General features: G+C 40.2%; 1 protein-coding gene across 1 annotated transcript in view; it reads left to right on the top strand.

Moving 5' to 3' along the window:
- The window catches only part of Scel (sciellin), a 150993-nt gene that overhangs the window by 23203 nt on the left and 104208 nt on the right, over positions 1 to 23582 (top strand). Inside the window, exons 8-11 of the mRNA XM_008849144.1 lie at positions 12828 to 12908; positions 15301 to 15366; positions 17667 to 17726; positions 22000 to 22044. Of these exons, the coding sequence (XP_008847366.1) occupies positions 12828 to 12908; positions 15301 to 15366; positions 17667 to 17726; positions 22000 to 22044 (252 nt within the window). The remainder of the gene's footprint in view (positions 1 to 12827; positions 12909 to 15300; positions 15367 to 17666; positions 17727 to 21999; positions 22045 to 23582) is intronic.

Here is a 23582-nt window from a genome sequence, read left to right as displayed (position 1 = left end):
ACACATCCCTGTTGTGAGTTCCTTGGCCACCCCTGTTACAGGGAGTTTCTCACTGATTGGCATTTCCTTACTGTCTTCCTCTGCTCTATTGGACTCAGTGGCCCCTCACTCTTGATTTCTTCACCCCCTTTTCCCCTCTCTTAAAAATTCCTAGAAAGTACTTATGCCAGATAGTTTGGTTTAGTTTTTTTTTTTTTTCTTTTCTGTGCCTGGCAAGCCTCAGAGAAGCTTATCCTCATAGTCAAACACAACCATACCTGGAATTTTGGAGGAGCATCTACACATTCATTCTTGGAGAATGGTTCCATACTACTTTTTACAACAAAATTATTCTCTCGAGTCATAACCGCATCAACACTACAATCACACTACAGCTTCCCTGTCTTCCTTATTCCCCTTACCCATCATCTCTGTCCTGGTTGAGATTGGTGTTGACCAAGGAAAAAGATGCTACCACTAGGTGGCAGTAGCACATTGAGCTTAATTTGAGTGGTCCGAGGACAGGGCGGCCTGCTGAGGGCAATCTAACTCTCCACAGGGGCCGCACTCACACGGAAGGATGGCAAGGGGCCTCCTAGGAGAAGAAGGATCACAGACGGAGCTTACATGTATAGGCAATGCCATTTGGGACTGCAGTGGATAAGACCCATGTCAGAACTCAAGGTCCAGAGTAGCTTGGGGTTCTTTAATGACTCTTAAAGATGGAAACTATGGACACGAGTTTAATCACACTCTACTAGCAACTCAAGATCCACGGTGGGGTCCCAAGAAGAACATCAGCATTCTCTGGGAGATGTGATGTGCAGGGAGAACTTCTAATGGTGATTTGGGGAGCAGGTCCTGAAAGAAGCCTGGGATTTAGAGGAGAGAAATGACACAATGCAAGACTTTGGAGCCGGGGATGGTTTTAAGCATGACAGCGCCACCACTCAATGCAGGACGAAATGACTGCAGAATGGGCTTGTGCAGTAGGTCCTAGGAAGCTGCTCTTGTGCTTTGTTTTGAGCAAGTAGAGTCTGGGATACTGGAAAACTGTGTTTGTAAGGGCGAATCCCAAACAATAAAAAATGCTTGGGGGAGGTGCTCAGGTAAGGGGCTTGTGCAGGAGAGCCCAATTTAGGGGCCAACCCAGGGACTTTAAACGTGGCAACAGAGAGAAGTTACCTGTGGAGAAAATGTCAAGAGCATGAATGCGGCATGTTCACAGCTATCTATGTGTAGTGGTTGGAGGAGGAATCAGACAAATGAGACCAGATAGGGCATGTTTCTGGTGAAGGTGAGGTATAATGGCACATAGGTGAGGTGTAGGCAGAGTGGGCAGGAAAGCTCTGCCATTCAATATTCCTCTGAAACATCCTTCCAAGTCTGGCAAGAACCTGGCTTCATCCACACAGCTTTCTCAGCCCAAGGGATTCTTTCTGAAATCTAGACTTAGAAAAAGTATTGTTGACAACCCTCATTTAGCAACTAATAGGGCATTACCTTGAAACATTGTGTTGGCAATACATTCATCAACTAAATGATGTTATCTTGTAGTTCCTTGCAACATTAAGTAAACTTATTCAAAGTGACATAAAAATCACATATTGACATATCGATTCATTGATTATAATATTCTTTAAAATATTTTTTGATTTACTTTTATTTTATGTGTATGAGTGTCTTGCCTGCATGTTTAAAAATGCACCATGTGCATGAAAACCTGTAGAGGCCAGAAGAGAGCATCAGATCCCTTGGAACTGGAATTTAGGATGGTTGTTAGCTGCTATGTGGGTGCTAGGAACTGAACTCAGGTGCTTTGAAAGAGCAGCAAATGCTTTAACTGATGAGCCATCTCTCCAGCCCCTGATTATAATATTCTTAATGTCTACAAAACACTGACTTTTCCTCGGCTTGTTATCCTATGTCTTTGTAGTTGGGCTTTAGTCTATATGCTAAGGTTCTGATGATGGATTAAGTATCTCTCTTCTCTATCTCTGTTTCTTCCTTTGGCTGTCTCTTTCTGAAAACAATTATTTATCTCTGATAATGTGCAAGAAGTAGTTGGCTAGATGCTAGGGGTACAGAGAGGTGTAAGATCCAAACTCTGCTTCAGAAAACTGGAAGGCTCCCAAGGCCAAGGAAACATGAAAGCTGATTCAAAATGCTCCTTGAGAATCTAATGAGCACAAAGGTGGAGACAGCCACAAAATATAGGGGAACATAGAGAAGAAGGTAGAAGATGGATTTGGAGTACCATAGACTCAAAAGACAGTGCCAGAAGTAGCCCTTAAGGAATGAATGAGATTAGGATGCCACTAGGTTGAGGGGTGCATAAAGGAGGAGGAATCAAACTCTAAGGCCAGTGCATGGTATGAGTGTGTATGTGAGTGCAAATTTGCATGCATGTATGGATGGATGTTAGGATTGCGTCTGTGTGTGTGTGGAAATGTGGGCTTTCTCTCCTGGGGCATTCTGCATAGCCATCCTTTATCAGTTATTGTCAATAGTGGCATGGAATCCAGTTACTCCAGATCTGTGGGAAAATGGCTGCTAGCAAAGGCATTATGGGTAGCTATATATTCATGCTTCTGGTAAGCTCCAGTACCTTTTCAGAGTCTCAGATTTCTATTTAAGAATGAATGTTGTGCTGTTATTTGTTTGAGCTCTGACTGCATGCTAGTGACTGTAAAGCATGCATGAAAGAAAGTCCAAAGTCAGGTGTGGTGGCTCATGCCTTTAATTCCTGCACTTGGGGAGGCAGAGGTGGTGGATCTCTGTGAGATCGAGGCCAGCCTGGTCTCCATAGTGAGTTCCAGGCTAGCTGTGGCTATAGGGAGACCCTGTCTCAAAAAGACCCCCCCCCAAAAAAAGAGTGATAATGTTTGCCAGGCCAGCAGGTAACAGCTGCCATTTAGAGGACGTGAAAAATGGAAAAGGCAGTTAGACAGTTCTGGAAAGTTATCACTGAACTTCCTTCTGCCTTCTGAACCAAACATTATATCTCTGTAAATTCAAATGCTTCTGGCTGTATCTGGGTGATTTCAAGGTTAAATGGTTAGATGTCATGTAAGATTCATTTAAGAAACTTGCCATCCAGGCATTACAGTGTAATCTCAGCATGAGAGGTGGATGTAGGAAGTTCATGAGCTCAAGGTCACCAGAGCCACACAGTGAGATGCTCTCTGGAAAAAGAACAAAACAAGAAATGTATTGAAGCCTTATTAAAGCAGTTGATTAACAGACAATATAAGCATTCAGAAGTGTCACCCAGATGCTGATTTGGGAAGGACAAAGAAGCCATCGTCTTTATTTCCACCACTAACAAAACCGGTATGATTTTTTCTGGAATCATTTTCAAACACAAGAAGAAAATAAAAACATCTGATAAAATTAAAATAATGGACACATACCTGGTAAAATGAGCAAATGGATATTTTCTATACCATTTTTATTTCTCATCCTTATTTGTTTCAACCTCTTCTCTTTCAGTTGTTTTCACTTCCAGCTAGTGGATTGGTAGAATTAGAGGAGGGGGAAAAAATCCTGATTGAGAAGGAAGTTGCCATGGCAACCTTGCACTGTAGTTATATTTTTCTGTCTGTAACTATAAATGGTAAAATGCAACCTTTCTAATTATGCTGCAATATTTTTAACTCTATTGGTACCAAAACCTCTAGAAATTTTGATGCCACAAGACAGAAAAACAACAGATTTAATTTTTTATCCAACAAAAAGCTTTATATTAACAGAATCTTTTGTAAAAATTAAGATTCTCTGACAGTAAAATATCAAAGTACAGAGGTTACAAAAATCACACCTGCATGCCTAGGTTATATATTCTAAACATCCAAAAATAACTAAAACATTAACCTAATTTAGGATTTATTATTTTTATTTTATGTGTATGAGTGTATTACCTGCATGTATATAAGTGCACCTGTGTGGTGCAATGCTTGTGGGGGCCAGTAAAAGTATCAAATCCCCTGGAACTGGCATTACAGATGGTTGTTAGCAACCATGTGGGTATAGGAACTGAGCCTGGGTCCCCTGCAAGAGTAGCCAGTGCTCTGAACCACTGAGCCATCTCTCCAACCCCAGGGCTTTTAATTTTTTTAAAGTGTCATTTGAATAGAATGGGGAAGCTAATTCAGAATGGGTAAATGGAGTCAGACACCATTGGGAATCTGCACCCACGAAATCTCAAACAAATATGGTTGTCTAAACAAGACCTATGTAACGACTACACTGGTTGATATGCCAATGTGAATGGGGGAACTTTCATAGGGTCCCACCTCTAGATGATGACCTATAGCCAATCAATGGCTGTTGAAGAAGGAAGGATCCATTCACTCCAGGATGAGCTCCCTGATAGGTTATCCAGTCCCAAGTGGTTAACTCTAAACACAATACATACTGACACCACTAAATGACTCAGCAGGTTGCTTATACATACACACAGATGCATATATATGTAACAATAATAACTAAAGAAGAGGTCAGGAAATTGATAGGGAGTTGGGAGGGGAATGTGAGAGGATTGGGCTGTGTGTGTGTGTGTGTGTGTGTGTGTGTAAGTTGATGTAAATATGGTATTCATGTCTGAAATATTAAAAAACTTAATTTATATTATTCAAAACAAAGCACTGAAGAGAGGGAAAATAGAATGTGCAGATGAAGGTTTAGCTAAAAGTTTGTGTAGGGGTAACCTAGGCAACCCCTGGTCACTCCACACTAGTTTTTAGTAACTCACACATTCAAAGAATACCAAATAAAAAGTACCCCTACTTTGCCCAATCCAGTTTCCGATGACCCCTCTCTCCCTTGAGGCCCTTTTGCATCTCTGTCTGCCAGAGGCCACCTTGAAGTTGGTGAAGCAACTTGGATGCTCCAGGTTCAAAGCAGAGAGAAAGCAACTATAAGAGTCAGGATATATAGGGTTCAGCATCTGCCAAAAACATCACCATGCTCCAACCATAAAAGCCAGACAGGTTGAGCAAGGAAAAGTGACATCACCATTTAATAGCATTGCCTGAAATTCTATCAACTAGAGATTATATTCTGCAACTCAAAGTATGAAAACTCTGGCGGGTCTAAATATCTGTTTTTGGTCATTCATGACACGAATCAGGTTTCTTCCCTACCCAGATTGGGCAGAACTGGAACACATTAAGACAAGGGAGAGTTGTGCTGTATGTTAAGCAGGGGATGGTGACTTTGGTGCAAGACTTGCAGACAGGGAGGCCTGAGCATGGTGTCCTCGGGAGCGATGGGGGACTTGATCGTGGTGTCCTGGGAGGACAGTGGGACTGGGAGATAGTGCACATAACAGCTGATATTTTTCTTAAGACTGTCTTGATACTTGGGAAATGTGGGAAGATCTTCTTATCTCTCAGCTCTTTATAAAATATCACACATATGGATTCACTAATAGTGTACTTTTTGTTTTGTTTTGTTTATGTGAGACAGGATCCCCCTGTAGCGCCAGCTGATCTGGAACTCACTGTGTATACCAGGCTGGCCTTGACTCACACACATCTGCTTGCCTCTGCCTCCCAAGTTCTGGGACTAAGGGTGTGTGCCAGCACACTGGGCTTGCACTGTCTTTTGAATATGCACAATGCATGTGCAATTCATCCACACTGTTGGGTGTATCAGTAGTCCGTTCCTTTCATTGCTGAGTAGTCTTCCATAGTGTTGCATAGATGGATGCAGTTCATTTATCCATCAAGACATTAGGCTATTTTCTAAGATGCTTTAAAAATTCCACATAGTTTCCAGAGAGCATAAGTAACTGTGTCTTGAGCAAGTGCCTGCAAGTGAGACTGCTAGGCCATGTGGTAAGTGCAGGCTTAACTTTGTAAACACCTGACAAATTTTGTCAGTGGCTATCAATTTTGCATTCCCACCAGCAATGGATGAGGAGTACTAGTTTCTCCACTTCCTTAATGTCACTTAATATTTTCAGTTAAAAATAATTTTAGCTATTCTAATACTTTATGCAGTGTGGTTTGATTTGCACTTTATTAGAGACAATGGTGTATGCATCTTTTCATATATTTGTCAAATGTAATATTTTCTGTTGACATATATGTTTAAATATTTTGCTTTTTTGCTGGTTTATTTACTTAGTGCTGAGCCTTGAGAGTTTTTTTAAAAAGTATATGCCTGTTAGTAAGACCTTTATCAGATATCTGACTTCTAGTTTTTTTTTTCAATTGAATTGTTATATTCAGTCTCTTAAAAATTACTTAGAGCAAAAGTTTTAAAATACTTTTTGATTGATTTATTTTTATTTTATAGGTTTGAGTGTTTTGCCTGCATGTGTGTAAATACAGCCATGTGTGTAATGCCCACAGAGGCCAGAAGAGGGTGTTACATATTGTTGTTAGCCACCATATGGGTGCTGGGAACTGATCCCAGGTCCTCTGCAAGAGCAACCAGGGCTTTTAACTGCTGAACCACCTCCAAAAGTGTGTAAGATTTGTTGACGTCTGATTTGTTGAGGTTTTTTTTTTGTTTGTTTTTTAATGAACTGTGCCTTGTCTCTTGTATCTGTCAAGCCTTTGTCTGACCAGTAGTCATGAAGGTATTCTTCTAAATGCTTAATTTCATGTTTTATATATAGGTCTATGACAGGTTTTGAGTGATACAATTTTACTGCTAAGATTTTTTTCAGATTCACCTGATAATGGTTGGATTATTTTTATTGCATCTTTATGAAAATATCTAAGGACTAAAAACTGGCCTTTAAAAGTTGTGACTCTTTGTGTTTATTGACCAACTATATTAGTGCATTTTTCTGTTGCTCTAACAAAATATCTGAAGCTAGGTTCTTATTATGAAAAGATGTATGTTTGGCTCAGAGCTTCAGAGATCAGAAGTTCAGGATTAGGCAGCTTCATTTATTCAGGTGCCAGTGAGGACCATAATATTGAGTGTGTCTGAGAGAGGGAGAGATCTTATGGTGAGAGAGCATGCCAGAAGGGAGGCAGGGGATAGGTTCATTCTTTTGTAAATACTTAACTCTTATGGGAACAAAAGTGGGGTTCCATAAGAATTACAGTGATCTAACCATTTTACCCTAGACCCTACCTCCATCCACTACCTCTTAACATTACCATACTGTGGACCCACACAACAGCCTTTGGGATCAAACCACATCCACACTAGGGACCTGACTATTGTTGACTTATGTTCTAGATCAATCCTAAACTTACATTTTATTAACCACAACAGCATCTACATACATTTGAAAAGTATAGTACTGAAATGTCAATGTATTTGGTCTATAATAAGTAGCCAGGGCCTTTAGGGATGGAGAATTCTTTGCAATGACCATCCCTTCACATGGTTGAGTAGTGTTTGGCCATCCACAGATCTTCATTATAAGTAAAGAGGCAGAGATTCAGAAAGAATCAATACCCTTTTCATGCTCAGACAAAAAGTTGGCTACAAGCTAGCCTGGAGCCTAAATCCTGGAATTCTGGCTAGTGAAGGGTCCACTGCTGTGTCAGTGTTTGCTGAAATGGCCTCTGGCTAATGGCAAGTCAGACATCATCACAGCAATCATTCTTTGAACATAGCCTTGCTTCTAATAAGCTCTTGAAAGTGTGTGCCCCACCTCTTCTGGCCCCACCCAGTTTTGCCACATATACTGGTATCTGTCCTAATACCACAACTGGGGCAGCTGTGAAACAAGGTCTTATTGAGCTAATAGTGGCTGTTTCTCTATCCTTGAACTTGCAATGTCCTTGAATGGAATCTTCCTGTGTTAGCCTCCCAAGTGCTGGGATTACAGGCATGCACCACTATGTCTGTCTTAGCCAGGGGATCTGATGCCCTCTTCTGGCCTCTGAGGACATTGCATGCATGTGGTATATATATATACATGCAGGCAGAACACTCATACACATAAGTTAAAAGTAAATAAAATTTAAAAATTTGCATTTGAGATACTTGAGGTGTATTGATTGGATCTAATATGCTAGAGAGAAAAGAAGCATGTGATTGACATTAAAAAGACTATCAAAACCTTGGATGAATTACCCACCAGCAGTGTGATGTAAGGCAAATTACACAGCTTTCTGATCCCCAGTAAAAAGAATTAATATGCACCCACAAGTTATGAGTTTGAAGCTAATACAATTTTGTATATGAGAACCTGGCAAGGCTGATATGATAGTGGGACTCAATCCACGTAAATTCCAGATCCTTTGCTGTTGTTGGAATAAAATTCTATTGTGGGAAACGAGGGAAGCACACTGAGATATGAAGGTGAAGCTCACAATTAAATGTGAGGATCAGTTACTCTCAGTGGAACCTGGGCTTGTGCTGCAGTAACAGAAATTAACCCAAACTCATACTGGAACCCAAATTTCAGAGCCAAGCTGATTATCTAAAGTGCTTTGATGAGAATATGTGATCTTTGCAGCAGCTGTGACAGTGAGCTAACAAAACAGCCTTTCTGACAGGAGGAGGGTTTTATTTTTTTAAGCTCTGGTCTTTGTGTGCTACAGTCTATAAGTTTTCATGTGCTTCTCTTGAAAACTGCCTTTTTCCTCAAAGCTATTCTTTGCAATTATGGCCATTAATGGCATAGATCCTGTGAAAAGTTATAGGGTGCCAGGAAGGGCAGAGGAGAGAGCTGCGGTCAACATATCTAAGCTTAAACATCACGTCTCAAAGCAGAATTCAATCAAGATCACTCCAATAAATGTCCTTTGTCTCCATCTCTTCACAACACTGCAGGCCACAGCTTCCTGCCTGGCTTTCATTTTAATACCCTGCTTGGCTCATGTAGTGTTTCTGGCACAGTGTGAATGAGTTCTCTCATTGCCCCTCACCCCCAGGCTTGGGTTCTGTCATCTGTGGCTGTCAATGCAAAGATGCAAATGAAAGCTCCTCTGAGGTGAACTGAAGCCCACAGGACACTGCCCTGCCGCTGGCCCTGTAGGGTGCAAACCTACCACCCATGGAACTACTATATTCTGCTGTTCTTGGCTTTCATGACCTCACGCCTGCCTGTCTTTTCCTGAGAACTGCCCCAGACCATCTCAGATCTGTTTTTCTCTACCAACATCTACCTCCCAGACCCACTCAACAAATATTTACTCACTTCTGTGAAGCCATTGCCATTCTAACGCAGAAGAAATTTAGCATTCCATTGACACAGTTTTGGTATAAGCAAAGCTTGGGACCACCTGTTTCTCCTTTCTATAACTTCCTTTCCACCTTGTACTGCTCTCCTGCTTGTCCTTGTATACACAGTGCTGTGTACAGTCTTAGTATTTGCCAGGACTGAGCCTCTCCTAGCTTTCCTCTACTTCTAGAATGAAAACATTTCCTCAGCAGATCCACCAAGGTACACTACTGGTTATCCCTTGATGTATTCACAAGGGTATTTTCTGAGAAGATGGTGTCAGTATAAATGAAATACCCTCCAACTATAGAACTGATGCTATGACAGGATGGGGAGACCATTTGCATGGAAATAGTTCTGGTGCCCTCTGTACTTCTGACTTCAGTACTGCTATCAAGACATGTGCCAGGAGACTCTTGTGCTCTGTGCTCCCAAGAGCCTCAGGACAGAATCCATCATATCTTCCAGGTGTGTCCATCCTCCCCATAGGAAATCCAACCAGGTCATTTCTTACCACCTGGACTGTCATTACTGACTCTGAATATCCCTGAACTAACCCTAACTGTTACCATCCTGGATCAAATCCTTGCACTCTTTCTAGCATCCTTAATCATCAAGTTCCTCTGTTCCTCAGCCTCCTCTTTGTGTTGAGTTCTTTCTATCGGTCCCCCTTTTCAGTAAAGGATTTCCCCCATCTCAACCTTATATGTTGTAAGGATTGAGGAAGGGTCTTGTTTAGTCCTGCTCCCTCTTCCTTTCAGTTTTAAATTCTCCTACCTAAAAATGCCACATCTCCTTGGAGCCATGCTGTCATGGGCTCTTCTTCCTCACTGGTTTCCTCTGAAGACTTTGATACCAGAATCTCTGTTTTTCATAAACAGCCACAAACTCCATCAAAATAGAAATTTCGAAAACCATACGGAGGACCCTTCCCACCCTGGACTCTCACTTTCTTGGCCTCCTTTCTAAATGATATTCTTCACCTTTTCTTAACCATCTGTAGACCTGGCACTTGTGAATGACCACACACCACAAAATTTCACTTTCAAAGCTTTACCTCTTTGACTCCCATGTCCCACCTGTCTATATCCCTCCCTCTGCTCCAAGTTTAGTTATTCCTCAGCCGCACCACAATCACTGGCCCATGGGGTCTGCCACCTTTTCCACAGTCCCACACTCCTGAGATTCCTTTTGTTCTCTATGTCCATTGCAGACCCGATAGTGTCTCACTGCAGTGCCCTCACCCTTCCCTGGCCTATCCCAGCATTCTCTGCTATACTCTTGGGTGAACTAAACATTTATTTAAGTCCAACTCCATGCCTCTTCTATTTCTAAACAATTGAATATACCAAAAGAGAAATAATGTCCAAGAGCCCTCATTTAACTCCATAAGTACTAATGTGCTGAGCCACTGCTGAGGCCCAGGATCCCTTGAGAGGCAGCAGGGCGTGAGAAGGCTTGTGGAGCCAGACTTCCTGGCTCAGGCTCCTCACTCTGCCCTCTGAAAATGGTACCATTATGAGATACTTAGAGTCAATGTTACTGCCTCAGTCTCTTCATCTGTAGAATGGAAAGAAGAAGCATATTTGGCTCTAGGATTGTAGTAAGGATTAGCTGAATTAATGTATATGAAGTGCTTAGAAAAGTTCTGTTTTTACATAGGTCCGCTTACTTTCCTGCTGCCTTAGGAAAATATTTCATATGCTATTTTCTCTCTTTCTCCAAATCCTGCTTGCCCTCCTCACTTTGAATCAATGGCCTTGATTCCCCCCCTTTTTTTCTGAGATATAGAATGAAATGAGAGAGAGCTTTCTTCACCCCAAATCAACTGATATTTCTCAGCGGTTCTGGTGTCATCTCTGTCCCTTTTGCCACAGTGAGTGAGTCTGTGCTTCCATCAAGCACCAAACAGCCCCATCCCCTTGTATCTTGGAACCCACCATCACTATAAAATACCTACTTCAGGGGCTAGAGAGATGGCTCAGGGGTTAAGAACACTGGTTGTTCTTGCAGAAGACCCGGGTTTGAATCCTAGCACCCACATGGCAGCTAATGACTGTCCATAACTCCAGTTCCAGGGGATCCAATAACCTCTTCTGTCCTTGAGGGCATTGGCAGGCAATACACTCATACACATAAAAATAATAAAATATTAAAAAAAATACCTAGTTTAATTTTTCCTTGTTTTCTTTTAAATCTACTCCTGTAGCTAATTTTCCCCTCACAGTGTTCTATCAAGACTGCTCTTATCAGGTTATCAGTGTTCATTATGACACAAAATTCCTGCTAATTTCCCAATTCATCTTACTGAATCTATCGGTAGTACCGGGCAGGGCTTTGCTCCCCTCCCTGGCTTCTGGGATACCACCTCACCTTTCTCCTCTTTTATCTTGACCACACCTCCTGGGGATCCTTCGCTGGTCTCTTTTGTGACCTCTGACTACTGAGAATCTTGCCCCAACACTTGTCTCTCTTTACATTGACTTCTTTGGTGACCTCATCCAGTTCCAAATGTTAAATGCCACATCTAATGATGCCCATGTTTTTAAGCTCCAGCCATCTTCAGGGTATATCCTTTCACTTCCTGCTGACCTTGGCTCTAGAGATCTTCCCAGGCCATGCTGAAGAAAACAGTGCCCTACCCCATTATTCTATCTCATCACTTTGTCTCCTTATTCTGACTTTTCAATGCACAATAGTACTGTTTCCCTGGACATATTCATATAGTTAAAGCCTTTTGGAAACAGGGACATTATTTATTCCAAAAAGTATATTGCACATAAAATGCTTGTGACTAAAAACATGATCTCATTCGGTCCTGACAATCCCCCAATAATCTTATTAGAGGGCTTATTACAGATGATGAAACAGAATCAACTTAACTCATTGTCACAGAACTGGTAATGCAGGTAGCCTTTGGACTTGAGTGCACACCTACTTAGGGGTCACAGAAGGCTGGAGGATCAGATGAACAGGTACTTTGGATTGGGTATGCACCTTATCTTGAGGACACTAGAGAACACCATAGTGGCAGTGATGGGAGGTGGGGAAATGGTAGTGACCTATCTTTGGTAAGGAGCTGACTCCATCCAAACGTTCACATACTGGCCTGTCTCAGTTCCCTTGTCACTCAATCATATGGACTCAGAGTTCACTTTGGCATCTCATTGGAAAGTTCAGGGTGATGGTGTATTGCACACTTTGCTAGCATCAAACTGTCATGTGCTGATAATATTTAAGTCAAGATTTAGTTAAAAACTCCAAATCAATTTTACATTGAGGTCTGTGACATTCAAAACCTTCTTGCCATTTCTGTAGCAGCCTGAGAGTTGGTGTATTCCTAAAGAAGCTTGTGTGTTAATACCAGAGAACCATTCAGGGTGCTATGTGATGACTCAAAATGCCAGGACTTGAACTAAACAGACCAGCAAAACCTAAGCTAATTAAATGGTACATTATAACTCAAACTATACTTAAAAGGATAGGATTTCTAAAAGTTTGATTGAATGAACTTTAAAAATACCTACTTTTTAAATATTCGACTTCTTTAGAGTTTGTGCTCTATGGATCCTGACCTTTCAGTTTCCTCATATATGGGGTTGTAAGGTTAAGAGATATTTCCATGTAGGCAATAAATGTGTTTGGGTAATAGATAAAATGCATCATACTTCCTTGATGTAACGAACTGCCATTTTCTGTTTCAAAGAGACCCAACTCTTCACCCTCCAATACCTCCAAAGCCCAGTTCTCCTGCTGCTTCTCTTAAGCAGTCGAGACAGGGTAGCAGGTAAGACCTAGCCCTTTAGGATTTCTTGTCAGAATGAAGTTCAGTAGACTTGTGCATGATGTTGTGAAAAGCATGGATACGCTTTCTGTGTGTGTGCATTCTCTAATGAAACTTTTTGGTTTTATCTATTAACGTGCATGTGTATTTGGTTTTGCTTTTGAATAGCGATGGCTATTACTGGTCTTATGGAAATATGCCTTCAAAACAGGCATGGACCAGTGGAATTGAGTGTTCATATGAAAGCTTCTTATATACTAGCACTTAATATATACATATAAATATGAATATCTGGCATATATTTAATAAAATGTCAACCACATTAAACTATATATGAAAATAGATTTCATTTATATTTACTTGTAGTTAAGTTTACCATTAAGAACTATATATTGTGAGGAAAGATTTTCTTGCAAATTTATGCCACTCCTCAAATCTTCAACTGTAGTAGAAATGTCTTTGGGTTTTTATTTGATCTTTTAGCTAAATAATTTTTAAGTTATTTTAAAACTATCAGAAATTTTGACGAATATTCCAATTAACTCGTCTCAGAGTCAGGAAAAAATAGACTTGCTTTTCTGCTTTGAACCTCTGCCATGCTATAATTAACACTTCAAAACAAATTCAGAGACTGGAAAATCTTCCATGTGTGCCTGTTACACTGTTTAATAATCTTGAACTATTTTTTAAGATGTACATTCCCTTTTTTCATTACTATTGTGAGATTAAAACATGGTCTCTCAGTGGAGACTAAATATGTTAGATCTGCTTGATTGCCTGCCTTTGATTCTTTTGTATTCTTGCTTCTGGGGGGTTATTATATATTTTTTTTACAGCATGCAATACACAATTATACAGGTATTATTTAGTAAGTCACAATTATAGGACTGTTTTTAGTAAGAAGATGACCCGCTAGAAAGTGTTGACCAAGGAACAGGGCTGTGTGGCATTGGGTATTCATCCTTCAGGGGTAAAACTCTCAGAGCTGAGTTTCTATTCAGTAAATTTCTCAGGATCTTTGAAATTTTGTCCTTAGGATATTTTTTTAATGAGTCAGGAGAATCTTTATTCACGGAACTAATTAAGATATAGATTAGTTTTATATCATTCCAATCCTATAATGATTATAATTATCTCATAACGTGACTTCTCAAGGTTTCCGCCTACCTGATTTGTCCTCTTACTCTTATAGTATGAATCAATTAAGTCATAATTTGAATAGGTTTTTTTTTTAAAAAAACAAAACTAAAATAAGTTGTCCTTGTACCACCTAATCTTCTAATCTTCTAGAGGGGAGCATGCTTATATTCAAAAGAGGCTAAATGCCATAGGAATTAGTTTAATCCATTTTCACTACTTCAATTTCTTCCATCAATGATGTGAAAAATAAAATTGGGACAACTTGCATGTTTTAAAAACTCTGATTACTTTAATCACAGCATGGTGATTTTAATGAAAGAATATGAAAGGGAAGTGTTTTCTATGTAATTAACACATGTCCTCAGGAGAACAAAAAGATAGTTGAATATAGCTTCTTGAGAATAAGCAAGAATGTATAAGTAGGTCAACCAGGGTCTAAGGAGAAAAGGAAAGTCTTTTAAATTCTGACAATCTAGCAGTACACAATTTAATGCTGACAGTTCAATGTGGCCCTTCTCAATATGGTAGGTATATTTGAAATGTAGACTTATTTCTGATCTTATCTATCTTATCTGAGCAAACACATTTTTGATAGTATTCAGATGGGATACGTTTTTAAGAAAAAAGTCATTCTAGGGCTACAGAGATGGCTCAGCGGTTAAGAACACTGGTTATTCTTGTAGAAGACCCGGATTTGAATCCCAGCACCCACATGGCAGCTAACAACTGTTGGTAACTCTAGTTCCAGGGGATCAGAAAGCCTCTTCTGTCCTCCGCGGGCATTGCACAACATGGGTGCACTTACCTACATGCAGGCAATACACACATACACATAAAATAAAAATAATAAATAAAATATGAAAAAGATTAAAAAAAGAAAAAAGTCATTCTTTTGGTGCCTAATAACAATTACTCTTAGTATTTAAAATATTATATCATCTACTAGAGAGAGTCAAAATGCTTTGATGAATGAAGATTAACAGTGTATAGAACCGATACTTCTGGATATATCCTGTGGTTTAAAATATATGAAAAAGATTAAATTATATAATTAGAATATTGAACTTTTAGGCTTTCAAAAGCAGGATGGTTGTGTTCTAATCAACCCAAAGAAATAGGGTAAAATTTTATGTCAAGTGATAAAATATAGTTCTAATATGCACTATTATTTTTGAACATACATGTCTTATAAATTTAAATTTAACATAGAAGAGCTTTTTTTTTAACCTACTAGACATTATCTTTAAAAATCCAGGCAGATACATGCAATGAAAGCAGGTATACATGGAGAATCCAACAGACATGCTGAAAGAAGTATAAGGTACAGCAATTCTTCATGTGGCTGTAATTCCAGTAATGATAGTGTACACTTTGTTGGAGTACTCTAAAAAAACAATAAATGAGATAAAATCAGTTTTCTTGCTAACTTCAATTATAGTAGATACAGTTTTTTATAGGGACTTGCTCTTTTAACTTCTCTCTTAAGATTTGTGTTACAAATCCCAAACTGTCTGAACCTAAGGACAGGATGAGCTCAAACCCCTTGAAGGAAGGTGTACTTATCCCCCTATTCCCAGCATTAACCTCAAGGTATATAGGGCACAGTTGCTGTGTGAATATAAATGAACAGGAGGAAATACACTTGCTTAGTTGAACTCATGCTATAGAAGCTTTCCATCATGCTGGTTGTAGAAGCCAGAGACAGCTCCCCCTGCAGCATCAAGGCAGGCTCACAAATTGTGTTGATTCTTGTGGCATTTCACAAATCTCTGCTTTTGCCATGAAGGTTTGCTTTCTATTGTTATGACAAAGCACTGGCCAAATACAAATAGGGGAGGAAAGAGTTTATTTCAACTCTTTACAGTCCATAATTGAGGGAAGCCAAGGCAAGAACTCCAGGCAGGGGCCTGGAGGCAGGAACTGAATCAGAGACCATGGAAGAACCCTGCTTTCTGGCTTGCTTCCCCTGGCCTTCTCAGCTCCCCTTGTTAGACAGCTCAGGCCTACCTGCCCAGGGATGCTCTGCTCACAGTGAGCTGGACCTTCCTACATCAATTAACAATCAAGAAACTGCTCACAGACATGCCCATAGGCCATTCTGATGGAGGAAACTCCTCAATTGAGAGAAATCTTCCTGGGTATGTTTAGATTGTGTCAAGTTGAAAAAAACTACCTAGCACAGTCTTGATTCATGCCTCTTGTTTTGCACATCCTACATAGTTTAGCATTCGTTCTGAGTATATCTTGTTTATATTTCTTCTTTTTTGTTTAGGGAAAATTAATAGGTTTGAAATTACTTTTACAAAGCCAGACGGTAGCACATACCTGTAATTCCAGCACAAGGGAGGCAGAGGTAGGAGGCTGCTTGTAAGTTTGATAATGAATTCCAGGTTAGCTAGGGCTACATACTAAGACCCTGTCTCAAACAAAACTAAACTGAAAGAACCTTTCTAAACACTGCTGTTTTATAGGTTCATCAGTATGATAAGCCTATTTTCAGTCAAAAATTATTTTGACTGAAATGTTTCCTGAAGTACAAACTCTTTTATATTACCACTCTGACTCTTAGAAGAGTCTCAGTTTGAATCACAAACCACGCAGATACCCTACATTTGAGGAGAGTTGTATTTCCCTGTACCCAACAATTTAGTGTAAAACTCTCAGTGCCTCCCAAACTGTGTTCCATGTGTCATGTGATGTCAGTGTATGTTCTGTGAAAGAGTGCAAAGGCCCAATGCAACTGAGGAACCCAGTGAAACAAGGTTCTCTGTGGTAGAACCTTTCAGATCTTTCACCCTGCTTATGTATACAGAGAATCACCAAAGTGGGTTAGATTTCTCAAAATTAACTTGATGACATCTTGCTTTCCTCATGGAACCAGTTACCTTTCTATGAAACATTTGTAAAACTAGGGCTTTAATTGCAAGAGAACCTGTAAGAACTTTCCCAATTATTTCTTTTTATGATCTTGGGAAAGCTGTAGGCATCCAAGGCCCCCATGTCTCAGATTCTTCCACATGTTCTATTATTTAAAATATTCTTTTAGGGATGGGCATAGAGCTCAGCTCTGTAGTAAAGTGCTTATTCCCCATGCCCAAGGCCCTAGTTTAGCACCACAAAGAACAAAAATCCCTCGACTTTCTTTCCCTTTGGAAGCCCAAGAAGATAGATATTTTAACACCTCCTCCCAGGGATTTAAACTGTTTGCTTAGTGATTTTTGGATCTCAGAGAAAAAAGCTCCCAAATTCCCCTCTCTTTACTTGTGCAGTTAATATCAATTGGATTTTCTTTTTCCATGTCCTTTATAAAGTATAGAACTTGAGAGTCACCAATGCCAGTTCTTATGAGAACAGGTAGTTATTTTACTGAGCATTAGAAGGCAGACCCAACACCTTTTGGAATGAGGAAGAGGGTATGTGCATGCATTTGTTAGTGGAAATGAGGGATACTGGTGTCCGGGTGTGCCATGAGCTGAGATGACAGGACCATCTTGTTACTTGCAAAACTCAGCATTTCTGAATGTGGGCTATCGTTTCCTTCTCTGGAAACCTGAGGAACTGTAGGTCCTTCAGGTCTAGCTCCACTATCACTGACCTGCTTCTATTCTCTATTGTTTGAAGGAACCAGGATATGGACGACCTCATCAGGGCGGCCACTTCGCTTCAGAAAGCTGACAAAGGGTGAGGTCTCAGAGCTCCCAGGCTTGGTTTTCCATTTCCCTGTGATTCTCCAAAAGGCCTAGCTAGTGCTTTTTTAGGTTCTGAAGATGAGCCAATTCCCAGGTCTGCTTATTGTATATAATTAAAAAGAAGATAGCCTCAGTGTGCGTCTGCAATCACACATGCATAGTAGATGGTGCAGATGTCTATGGACACTCTTGATCTTCCAGTGACTTCTCATCCTAGGGGCCTCAGATCTCAAACCTCAACCACATCTCCAGTCCTGTATTTGTGTTGTTGACCCAGATATCCACTTATTTTTCTCCCTAGTTCCTCCATTTAGATGCTCCCTAGACCTTATAAACTTTCTTCCCAAATGTACTATTTATTCTTCCATTCCAGAAGGCTTACCTTTCTAGAATCATTCTTGATTCTTCCACTCTTTTCCTCTCTATGTAGTAGAGGCATGTATGATGTAAATGTCTGCAATGCCTCTTGAATATCCAGGGCCTCTTGCTGGTTCAGACCTTCTCTGTCTCCAGCATTAGCACTTACCTTTGCTACTTGAATTGATGTACATCCCTTCAGCCTCTCCTGTTTCAGCATTGTACCTCCAGTGAACGCCAGAGACTTTTCTATACATTTTTGCTCAACCCCTGCTGTGGCTTCTCACTACCCATTTAGTCACATCTAACTTTGTTTGCTAACCTGGATCAAGCCCAGTATTCCAGAGTCATTTGTGATTTCACCCACATATTTATCCTATATTCAATACCAGATTGGATTGCTTTCTTTCTACAATTCCTAGACACTTTTGAATGCTGTTCCTTCTACATGATGATCTTTAGACTACTGTGTCACTCTATCCAAGCCCTACCATTTTTCAAATTCAAGGTCACATATTACCTCACTTGTGAAAGTTTCCTTGTGTGACCAGCGAAAAGTGACTCTTGCCTGTTTAAGTAATTAGAGCCCAGCTATTTCCATTTCACAGTACTTAATCACTTTTGCTCTTGATCCATGTTATCTGTATAAATGTATCACCTTCCCTTTCATCTCTAGGGAAGATGTTTTTTCTCAGTCACTAGAGGTCATTTGCCATATCTGACATCTGCTTTGTCCTAAGGAGGAGATTATGTTGTAGCTTATGGTAAAATAATGATGAGTAGTGAGAAAACCCTGATACAGCTATTTCATCATTTAAATCCCAAACCTGATGTTTCAGGGGATTAATAATTAAATAATAAGAATAATTAAATAATAAGAATTTGTTAGAGTGTGTCTCACTAAAAATGAAACTAACCACCCAAATAAACACTAACAAAACAAACAAACAAAAAACAACAAAAAAGAAGGCTAGACATGGGGAGCATACACCTTTTATTCCAGGACATGGGAAACTGAGACAAAGGCTTCTGAAGTCCAAGCTGGGCTACAGAGCTAGACCCTACCTCAACAAACAACACTACTCAAGAAGAAGAAAGAAAGTGACTCTTGGCTTTTCTGTGCAAACTCATAAGCTAATAGGAGTTGTGCATTAGCTGGAGACCAGAAAGTGTCTGCATGTTTTATGTTCTAGTTCCATGTTTTCTTTCATTTAAGTTCCCATATATCTAATATCATTACTTTACTTTTTTGAAGGAAGTTTTTTAGTACTGGGGATTGAGCCTGTGACCTCACATAAGCTGGCCATGTGTTTTCTCACTGAGTTATCTCACTAAGTTCCCCAGGCTGGCCCTGAGCTCACCCTGTAGTCCAGGAAGATCTTGAATTTATAATCCTTCTACCTCATTTTCCTGAGTAGTGGGGATCACAGAGCTGCACCTCCATGCTCAGCTTAATATTTTATTTTCAATAATGACTGAACACATATTTGGTGGGTGATTAAGATGACTGAGGGAAAGACAAGTGGTGATGTTGATGTGAAATCATAGTGTGGCACAAGTCACACACCACAATGAGAGCAGCAGCTGGCTTGGCTCTCCTGTCCCTGCTCCCTAGCCAAAGTAACAAAGCTGACAGAGATATATATTCATAGTAGAGAGAGGTTTCTGCTTTGACATGGACCAGAGGAAATGTACTATGGGCTCAAAGGGAATAGAAGAGCTTTAACATCCTGGCAGCTCTTTGTGGAATAAAGTGTACTGCTGACTGATTAAGAGCTTTTAATCTGTTGCAAAGGCAATGGTGAAACTTACTATCTAAGGCTTTTATCAGTTTTCATTTGGAAAGCTCGAGTTCTTTATTCATGATACTATGTCCATGCAATTTAATTTACCATAGAGTGTCTTCTCACAATTTATACTAATTCTCTTGTGATAAATACAAATAACCCCAAAGCCCAAAAGTCTCATTGTTGTGATTCATGACAATCAGGAAGCTCTGGGGCTAAAATTTACAGGATTCTTAAAATCTCTCTTTCCCTTGGGACAGGAACAAATCTGCAGGCTCTTTTGATCAGGTAGAATTTCAGTCCAGAAGCAGTAACAGAGCACCATGTTAGGGGACTAGGCAGTTTGTTTCCCATAGGGGCAGAACATTCATCTTTTTCTTTTCTCAGTCAGGGGAAGCAATGTTTTCAAATTTTAGCATTTATTCTCAATCTTCAACATTACAATTAAATCTACAGCATTACCTTGAATCATCTATGTGATGCTGATTAATTGAACATGTTGGGGTCTCTGAGGGGACTGCCTGGGAGGTTCTGGGAATAGCTATATTCCTAACATCTTCACCATGCAGAAGTGACTCATCTACTGTAGCTCTCTGAGCCGAGACAGTGTGTTGTTATCTATAAATTTAATTGAAAAGATAAATCTAGCAAGTATGTATTAAATGAAAAATTTACTATTGACAAGGTACTATTTATTATAATGGCTAACATTAATTGAAAATCTATGACTTACCAAGCATTAAGATAAGTACTCTATTAACTTATCAATTATTTTCCAAGATGAATATGATTAGTATTCTCAGTTTACAAATGGGAAAACTGAATCAGCAAGAGTTGAAGCAATTTACTCAGGGTCACCAATAAATCATGATGACCCCTAGATAGCACTGCAGATGTCCTTGGCTTAGAAATTTGAAGCTGTAACTACTAGGTTTTCAGGCTTATGGTTACCCGGTCAATACCAGAGTGACCCAGGAAGAAAGAAGGTTGTTGAGAAAGCAGGATCAGTATATGATTCTAGGGCAGTAGAACAAAGCCAAGATTTGTGAATGGAAACACTAAAGGAGAAAGGTAGGAGAAGTGGGGAGGCAGCAGATGGAAGGAGAGGAAACCCAGGGAAGACAAGGTGAAGGGCATACAGCAGGAGGCAACAGAGACCAAGCCAGACCCCCTGCTTGGCAGGAAGAGCTGAGCCCATGTGGTTTAAGATGAATTTCCCAATGCAGAAGCTTAGCTTAGATAGGCTGAAAAGGCTGCCAGAAAGGGCTTTGCAGTTTTCAAATATGGAAAAGGGCTAGTAAATTTAGTCTACCTAGATTGAAGTGTGGTAAAGAAAAAAGTCAGACTTACAGAAGAGCAAGTGTTTTTCGAGTACCTACTTTCTGTACAAGTACATTGTGTAAGTGTATAACCTATAATTATCCAGTCTATCATACTTGATTTAGTTAAAAACTAGTATTAAGTATCTACTTAAAGGTAATGCATTAAAGACTAGAGGAGATACATTATAAAATACAGTTCTAAATTTTAAAAACATTAAACAGATTTTATTCATTTAAAATTCTGTATATGTGTGCCTGTGTGTTTATGCACACATGAATGTAGTCATCCAAGGATGCCAAAATAAAGAGTGTCAGATCCCCAGGAGCTAAAGTTATAGATGATTGTGAGCTGTCTGATGTGGATGCTGGAAATTGAACTCAGGACCTCTGGAACAACAGTACATGTTTTCAACCACTGAGCCATCTCTCCAGCCCCCTATTCTAAATTTTAAGTGATGTAGGTATATTTTAAGTGGGTGGGTACATTAACATGCAATAAAAGCACATTTGCCATTGCTGTAATGCATAATACAGTGAGCTGCAGTGCCATGAAAGAGACACGGAACCCCCACATGCTGCAGGAGTACTACACATAGGGGAGGCCTTAGCTAATGAACTGGAAGGGCTACCTTGGCAGCAAGGGGTTTGAGGAACACCTTGCGAGATAATAGGTCTTCACAGATAATTAAGATGAGACATTTGTTGTACTTCTGAGGACTCAGAGTTATTTTAAGGTGAATTTGCCTCTTGGCTCTGGGAAGACTTAACTAATATTAGATTTTGTTTTCTCTTCCAAAAGTGAAGAATTGGATAATCTTATCAAAATGAGCAAAAGCTTGAATAGGTAAGGTTTTAAAAATATTTGTGTGTGTTTGTGTGTGTGTGTGTATGATTGTTGAATTGCATCTTGTGACTTCTTGTATCTTTCTAGAATTTAAAGCAATGCTCAGTCATGGAGCATAAGGATTAACACAGGACACTAGTTAATAATATCCTACAGGTCTTGAATAAAAAACTTGCAGAAACAATTAAATGGCTACCAGTGTGAAGATAGTAATATTAAAGTATCTTTGATTTTCATGTTCTACTTATTATTAAGCTAGTTACATTTATATGTATACCACATTTTCTGATTTATTGATATACTCATATGTACTCAGTTTGGTCGATTACTGAATATGTTCAATTTACTCATTTCAAATCACACTAATATCTTTGTTGACATCATTTCTCTATTTGGAATCACTTAAGACCCCAAAACAAAGTATTCTAGGAATGAAAAATAAATGATGTAGGCAGAAAGGGGTGTATAATTTTAATTATTTCTCAGTTACTTTTATACTAGTTAACAAACCATCAGGTACCAAAAGGAAGGAGAGCATAAATGTCAAATGAGTTTATTGATCAAAGGATATGAAATATGTCTTTCATATCCTGTTTGGAAAATAGTGGTCTTTAGGATGACTATTGACAAGTCCCTTTTCAGTTTCCTCATTCAGAAGAACAGGAAGGTTTAGATTGGGAACAAGAGAAGGCAGGAGTAGAGGTGGCTGACCTTATGAAACAAAAGTAGTGTGGGAATCTGGGCAAGAGCAGGGAATGCCTTTGAAAGCATGTCAGCCCCAGTCGAAGGAGGCCATGTGGGAATTTGGAGCCAGTGTTCTAGAACATTTTCAAAAGCTCCTGAAAGTTCACAGTCATGTTTCATGGCTAGCTCTATAAACGCTGTCTCACGTTAAAAAAGAAAGCTTGTCAGGACCCGCAGGCCTCTCTCCCACCCACAGGCTTCTCTCTCCAGGGTAAGTCTATGGCGCCCTCCACGACTTGACTCCCCCAGCCTCATTCACCCTCCCATCTACCCCCTGATCTCTCCTCCTAGCCTGGGTCCCGTCCCATTCCTTGTCCCCCTGCCCCAGACACCTGGGGAATCACCACTGCTTCCTGATCCTGTGAACCCAGACCAACTCAGTGCCTTCTCAGGTCCCCTGGAGCACTCTGGGCCTGCCCCCCAACCCCTCACCTCCCTCTACTTCTTTGGGCAGGCACCACCCACCAGCCTCTTTCCTGGACACTGGGGCTGACCTTTCCTCTTCCTGATCCTTTGCATCCAGACCAACCCAGCTCCTCAGTGTAGTCCCCAGGAGCCCTTGGGGCTGCTTCCTGCCCCCATCTGCTTTTGCATCTCTGGGTGGCATGGCCACCAGTTGCCCTAGACCAGCATCTTCCCTGGGCCCAGCTCCCAGGCCAGTACAGACCTCAAATTCCTGAGGACAAAATCTTTCCTGGAGGGATCCACACCTTAGCAGAAAGCCTGAGAGCATCTGATCCTCATCTGACTTGGGCCTCTGTGGGAACTCCTGAAGACAAAAGCAATCTGGCCAT

This window comes from Nannospalax galili, unplaced genomic scaffold, assembly GCF_000622305.1.
Source record: "Nannospalax galili isolate Female #2095 unplaced genomic scaffold, S.galili_v1.0 scaffold140, whole genome shotgun sequence".
Classification (NCBI taxonomy): Eukaryota; Metazoa; Chordata; class Mammalia; order Rodentia; family Spalacidae; genus Nannospalax; species Nannospalax galili.
This window is presented reverse-complemented; position numbering and strand designations above follow the sequence as displayed.